The following is a 7,019-nucleotide window of genomic DNA, read 5'->3' as shown; positions in this document are numbered from 1 at the left end:
ATATATATATATATATATATATATATATATATATATATATATATATATTGCAATCAGTGGGCCATAGGCTCAATCACCACTGTGTTACCGCTCAGTGATAGGTAAAAGACATTTATTCAAATGTAAATCTGCGAGATTGCCAATTTAAGTATTGATCTTTTTTTAACAGACTTTTCTCATTCTATAAAACATAATTGGTCATCTTGTGCTTGTCTATCTCTAACAAAGTGTACGCTGTTGTAAAAATCATTTTATAAAAAGAAAAGCACCATGACAAACCATACAAAACTTTAAAAAAAGGGAAGACTCCAGAAAAGGAGGTTGCAGTTTTGCAGAGAGTCATGCTCCTCAGTTCTCTCCATCTGCTTCATCCTCCTCCTGTTTGATGACTGGGGTTCCTGGAAACCACAGGAAAAGAGATCTCCAATCATAACTTCAAAGAAACAACGTATCGCTATTATGTGTCTTGTAGCTGACCATGTAAAGGGTAATTATTGTTTTTATTTCATGGTTTCTCCTTTTCACTCCATAGACCGTCAAGCCCTTTTTGTAACATTTATGAGTCCATAATGGGGGAAATTGGACATTTTCTTTAAATGAATACTCTATTTAAAACCAAAGTAAATATTCATTTAACATTACCTAAGCTGACTCACTAAAAATACTGCCATGGTTATGTTGGCAACGAATTGTAATTCATTATTATTAATTATTCAGAATTTATGGACTGGTAAAGTGTCATCACAATATTTCTTCAACCCTGGAATCACATGTTAATAGATAGTTAATGGTTCAGTTTTTTTTATCAATTAAGACTATACCGTGGATAACTGGATGATAATTGCAGAAGCGGCATGGAATGTAGGTAGTGGTTCTAACACACGTCGCTGCTGAAACATTCTTACCATCTAGTTTCCATAGCTTAGGTAGTCTTTTAGAGGCTTCATCCATCCAGGTTCCCTCGGCTGAATGCTTCTCCTCCAGAGGGTTTCCAACAAACACCAGGTCTGCGAGGGATGGCAGGTCGGCCAGCCTCACAAACTCTCCTACACAACACAGACATGACAGCATATAATAAATGAAAGTGATCACAAGGGATTCCTACACCAACAAACCATCAGCACAATACCTTTAAAATATAAATTACTAAAGAGACCATTGCTAAAAAGTTGGAAAGCTTTATTGTATTTTAAACGTTCGCCCCACCAAGACATGCAGTGGAAGGAATAAAAGGCTGCTTTTAAAAAACACTGCTAATATAGTTATCCTCTTCAATAAAACAAAATGATGTTAGGCAAGAGGAGGATTTTTTTCTAAACAGGTCACTTAAAAGCCTCGTAAATGTTACATGAAACCAGGAATAAACATGACATAATACTTTCACTATCTCATTAGCTCTGTCTATCTCAATATGTGTTGATTGTGTTGATGAACGTAGCTCACCCCATTCTTTCACCAGGTTGTTGGACATGTAGAGGACTCGGAGTTTCTTCATGAATTGAATTCCTTTCAGTTTCTCGATCAAGTTATAGGAGATCCACAACTCTTCTAATGTGTTCGCCACTGCCTCCTGCGCACACACACATATACACAGAAACAACCCATGCAAAATAATGTACACTCAAAAGTATGCGTGTAGCATATCTGGATCCCCTTTAAGAAAAGAGGGAACCTATAAAACACTGCTAATTCTGTTGCATACAGTATGTAACTTACCAGCCCATTGAAGGACTTAATATTATTCCTTCCTAATGACAATATCTTCAAGTTCTCTGGAAGAACACAACACGACAACACATTACAACCCCACATTTGCATCAGTGAAGAGTGTGTGTCTGTGTGGTGTGTATTTATGCAGTCAGGACTCACTCAGGCCATTGAGATTGGTTATTTTTTCAATGCAGTTTGTGGACACAGAGAGCTTCCTGTGGAGGATACAGTACAAAAAACGATCAGGTATTTCGATGAGGGTGTTTTTGTAACTCAAGACCCACTTCTTATTGTGACAAAATATCCGAGGACCATCTTCCCAATAAATGAGAACAAAGCATAACATGAATATCCTGTTGATGCCGGAAGAAGTCTGTGAGTTGTTTTGTGTTATCTGCAGTTTAATTGTTTTTTTAGTTGTTTTTTTTGGAAACATCAACATAATTCATCTACTAAAGTATTAGACAATAATGGAAATGTGTTGGTTGTTTCCTGGACTCTGATGTTTGGATGTATTCTGTCAGTTACACTGCTGCTGATTGTGTGAATTTCTGACGAAAACAGTGACGTTTCGTGAGTGTGAATGTCGATAAAGTAGTCGTGTTCATGTATACAGCCTATGATTGGAACAAAAAAACCATCTTTGCAATAAAGGGGTATTTTCTGAGGAATTTACTAAGAGTAAGAAAACGTCATGGAAGTGCAGTCTAAGGGTGAACTGCACAGCGACCTATCTACCTCTATCTACCAACCTGAACTCCTTTGTTCGATAATTTAATTTTAAGACAAAAAGTAGCTCCAAGGTACTGCTCCACTGGTGCATATAAACAGGAACTTTTATCAAATTAAAGCTGAATCAATCAGTTTATTCTAAATGACTGGCACATTGATTGGTAATGAAAATAAGCATATGTAAGTTACTAAAATGCAGAGACTAAAAACCTGTCTCACGACGGTCTAATCCCAGCTCACGTTCCTTATTAGTCGGTGAACAATCCAACGCTTGGAGAATTCTGCTTCACAATGTTAGGAAGAGCCGACATCGAAGGATCTTTTTAGTAACTTTGGAACCAGCCATCCATTTTCACAGATTAAAGCTGTATTTCCTTAGACTCTCACAAAAGTAAAGCCAAATTGTACTCAGGAAGAGAGCTGACAGACACGAGCAACGCCCAGTTTATACTTTTGAAATTGACCAAATCGTTTCAAACACCAGCTGAAATAGTCATCTGTAACAGCTAGCCTACTACCATACTGTACCTCCTATTGCATGTTAAAAGATTCCTACTGTAGATTTTGCTCAGCCTGAATCAGTGTAAATGTGTAGCTTTACCAGACAGTATCAACCTATTCAATTCAATTCAATTCAATTTATTTTTGTATGGCCCAAAATCACAAATTTGCCTCAGAGGGCTTTACAATATGTACACATACGACGTCCTCTGTCCCGGGACCCTCACATCGGAACAGGAAAAACTCCCCCAAAAAACCCTTTAACGGGGAGAAAAGAGGAAGAGACCTTAGGGAGAGCAACAGAGGAGGGATCCCTCTCCCAGGATGGACAGAAGTGTGATAGATGTCATGTGTATTATTTTTTGTGTCGTTACAGGACTCACTCGCAGTTGGTGAGTGTGGAGAGAGAGGCATCCATCCTCTCTATAGGAGGAACCTGACCATACAGTTTTATGGCTTTACTCTCGCTCACTTTCTCCCCTGACTTTTCCTCCTGTGCGCACATACACACACACGCACAGACACACAGATCAAAAGAAAAGATGCAATTACAACACCTATGCTACCATCATGCAACTACTTTCAGTCATGAATTTTAAACACTCGTACGAACACAAACAAATAATCATATTGAAAAATATTGCATGTATGCCACTCACCAGTTTGGCCAGTGCTTCTTTCACAGTCGTTGCTTTGGCCTGGAGGCATTACATAACATTAGACAGGGAGAGGCTAGACGCTAGTGTGATGACAAAATAGCAGATGGGTACTGTAGATAAGATAGAACAGTGCTACATTAAACACACAGGTTTTTAATATGCACAATGTCTTTATTTCCATTTTCATTTGGGGGAGTTTGGCGGCTAAGACACTTCATTCTGAGTGACTATTAGTCCTCGTCCTAGCCTTCCCAATACTCGGTTTAGCGGGAGGAAAAACTGCCAAACTAGACACAGACATCCACACACGTTTAGGGCAGAGTCGACGTTAGCCAGCTAACTAAAGTTAGCTATCCAATTCAGCTAATTAAAGTTAGCCCATGTTAGCTAACAACGACAACAATATCCCACGTAATGTCAATTAATATAGCCCTCCGAAAGGAAGACGTTGCATGTTCGGAACATAACATAACATGTCGCTAAAAAACACGAAATAGCAACGAAACACATGAAGCCACAACACAGACACTCACCATGTTCATGTTGACGTCGTCTCTCTGGTTGCTATGGCACTGAGAGGCAGCCTACAAGCTGCGCCTGCGCACTGCGCAGTGTAACTGTGGCAGGGTTTGACCCAGTTAAATGCAGAATAACAAGACAACTGTTGGCTTCTTATGTCATTACGACTTTAGATAGTACAGTATAAGTGACTGTATCTGCTGTGACAGATTCGTCACCCATTATCACAATTTCCCTCATCCCAGATGAAGCGCTTCATCCACGCGGATCGTTCCCTGCAAACTTGAAAGCAAAGGAGAGGTCTCAGATACTGACCTTGATTGTCTGCAAACTCTTGATTTTCACCTTAAAACAATGTGAAGAGATTCTGGTCACGTTTTAATGTACACAGAGACAATAATTTGTAGTGTGTGTATGCTCTACTGCAGCATGCTACCCTGTATACTGCATTGCGGTAGCGCCCTCCAGTGATACAACTTTAGTATTGCATCACAGTCTGTTCTCAGGGCTTGGTATGCCTCTACTTTAACCTTCGCAGTGAGCACTGACCCGGATTTCAACGTTGATTTCTGGTTGAAAACGTGTTGAAATTAAATAAAGACCTATTTGGTCCGTGTACATTTTAGTCATCTGTTTTACCGTTAATTCGGAAAAACCAAAATACGGAAGTACCATGGTATTCTCGTTTTTCGTTTCAAACCAAGAACGGGAAAACGGAAATGGGCGGTCGTATTCCCGTTTTTGGTTCTGAATTCAAAAACGGAAAAACCAAGAACCAAAGTCGACCAAGGTCCGTGTACGTTTTAGTCATCTGTTTTACCGTTCAGTCGAAAATATGGAAATACCATGGTATTCTCATTTTTCGTTTCAAACCGAAAACGGAAATGGGCGGTCGTATTTCCGTTTTTGGTTCTGAATTCAAAAGCGGAAAAATCACAGAACCAAAGTCAAATAACGAGCCGTATTTCGTTTTTGCAAATCCCTTTTTTGTTTTTTTCCTTTAAAACCAGACGCAGAGCACAACAATAATATTTCAAAAATAAAAGTGAAGGCAATACCGTATGCAAGAAATTAATACATTAATGAATTAATCTGGGCCGATGGGAGTGCGTTGGCATCAGTAGTTGACTACATGCTGTTTAATATTTATTTATCAATGTACACAGCAATAATCAACTTTTCGATTAACCGGTGCATGATGCAATACAGTTCGTCCACTGCTGTCTGTCCACAGGTCTCAGTTTTCGGTAAGTAAGCAATTTATAACCATATGTGTGTTGTATTTGTTCTAAAACAGAGTTTTCTATACACTTTAAAACAGTGTTTGATAGTAAAAATCATTTAGCTGACTATCAATTGTGTGTTTGCTACTTTAGCTAACGCCATAACAGCTAACGTTAGCTTAGTTGCTACTTTACGTTACAAGAGCTAGCCTAGTTATGTGGTAACATAATGTGAAGGTGATATGTATGTTAACATTAAGCTAACATGATATTGCTCTCAAGTGGAATGCTAGGTGAATTCAATTTGAGTAGCTTTTAGACTGTTTTAGTAGCGTGTGGACTTCACAAACATGCAAATGTTAATTGACTATTTAATGAGTTTTAGACTGGCCATGCTGATTGCCAACTGTATATTCCTGACTGGTTGCAAGTGTGTTTTCAAATCTTTTCAGTATGGTAGAATTAGACAAAGCTAACTGAAATCACGTTAGTAAATGGTGTTGAAGATGTTCTCAAACAGCAAGGGGTTAATGTTACCGTCACTCATAATGTAACGCAAGCTGCTGCTCAGTCAACACAATGACGCTGAGTCATTACAGAGCAACAGCAGCTCACTTTGTGTAAGTCTAGTCTGAGTTCAGTGAAAGTAATTATCAGGTTGTGCTTTATGATAATAACTATAAGTAAAGGTAGAAGGGTCATGAACTAAGGTAATTAATTATTCCATTAAGAGAATGTATAATGAAGTCAGTGTATTTTTTAAGGTCACCATAGGTCCTATATATATTCTAGACATTTTTTGTAATTATTGATGTTTTGAGGGATATTTCAACAACTGAAATCCTTTTATACAGGCGACAAGTGCTTTCAACCCTTAAAGGGCTGCCATCCTCTCGGCATCCAACTTGAGGAAGATGATGGACATCTCATTCTGAAGTATATGGTAAGTCAATGTAACCAGCCACATGTACTGTTTTGTATTACAGAAAATGTTTTAAGATCCTAATATCACTAATAGTTATAACAAGTCATTGCGACAGCACAAAAAACTCAGTTCACACCTGTTGAATAGGTATAGAAAATGTCTGTGATTTTGAGAAACGAAAACAATGCTGAACTTTTTTGCTTTAACTTGTCATTGTGAAGTAAATGTTGATTGCACAGTGTAAGGGCTATAGAAAAATGACACCACGTTCCTTTTGTCTTCCCCAGCATCGTCTGCTGTTCAAGTTAAAATGTGTCAGAAATAAAGTGATGGGGTTTACTAGGTTACATGTGTCACACATCAGTCATGTGAATTAGTAGAGAGTGGGAACCTCCACACTACTGGTGGTACCGCTCCATAGAGGGATGTACAGACTACTAGCAGTGTTTTAAATAATGAAGCACATTGTATTCATATGTGAATAACGTCTATTAATTCCTAATAGGTAGGGAGAGATCTTCCAACTGTATATTAATGTGTTCCATTGATTCTCTCATATACAGCACGCCTTGGCTGGCAGCACAGTGACAGTTTCAAAGAGGGCCTTCCTGCGGCTTAATCGATCATGACCCTTTTTTGCCAGGAGCTGGCTGCTCTGGTGTTCACAAAGGAGGTCCTGGCACTGTCCACCCTGACTGGGAAGTCTGGGAAAGTGGGACCTCCTAAAAGACAACTGGACGTTGCCAAAGT

At 38.8% G+C, this 7,019-nt stretch overlaps 1 protein-coding gene across 3 annotated transcripts; it reads right to left on the bottom strand.

The window, feature by feature from the left end:
• Positions 1-42: 42 nt before the first annotated feature.
• dnal1 (dynein, axonemal, light chain 1) lies at positions 43-7,012 on the bottom strand. Of its 3 annotated transcripts, XM_031877871.1 has the most exons (8): positions 4,136-7,012; positions 3,603-3,641; positions 3,327-3,436; positions 1,870-1,925; positions 1,717-1,772; positions 1,444-1,570; positions 906-1,046; positions 43-398 (listed from the first exon to the last, which is right to left on the bottom strand). In XM_031877871.1, the coding sequence occupies exons 1-8, from the start codon at positions 4,142-4,144 to the stop codon at positions 349-351; spliced, it is 588 nt and encodes a 195-aa protein (XP_031733731.1). In that variant the 5' UTR covers positions 4,145-7,012; the 3' UTR covers positions 43-348. The 3 variants fall into 3 exon arrangements, with proteins under 3 accessions (XP_031733731.1, XP_031733733.1, XP_031733730.1); XM_031877873.1 differs by having other exon boundaries at positions 3,327-3,712; XM_031877870.1 differs by lacking the exons at positions 3,327-3,436; positions 3,603-3,641; positions 4,136-7,012 and having other exon boundaries at positions 1,870-2,635.
• Between the last annotated feature and the right edge of the window lie 7 nt (positions 7,013-7,019).

Source organism: Anarrhichthys ocellatus, unplaced genomic scaffold, assembly GCF_004355925.1.
Source record: "Anarrhichthys ocellatus isolate YVR2014 unplaced genomic scaffold, GSC_Weel_1.0 scaffold152, whole genome shotgun sequence".
NCBI lineage: Eukaryota > Metazoa > Chordata > Actinopteri > Perciformes > Anarhichadidae > Anarrhichthys > Anarrhichthys ocellatus.
This window is presented reverse-complemented; position numbering and strand designations above follow the sequence as displayed.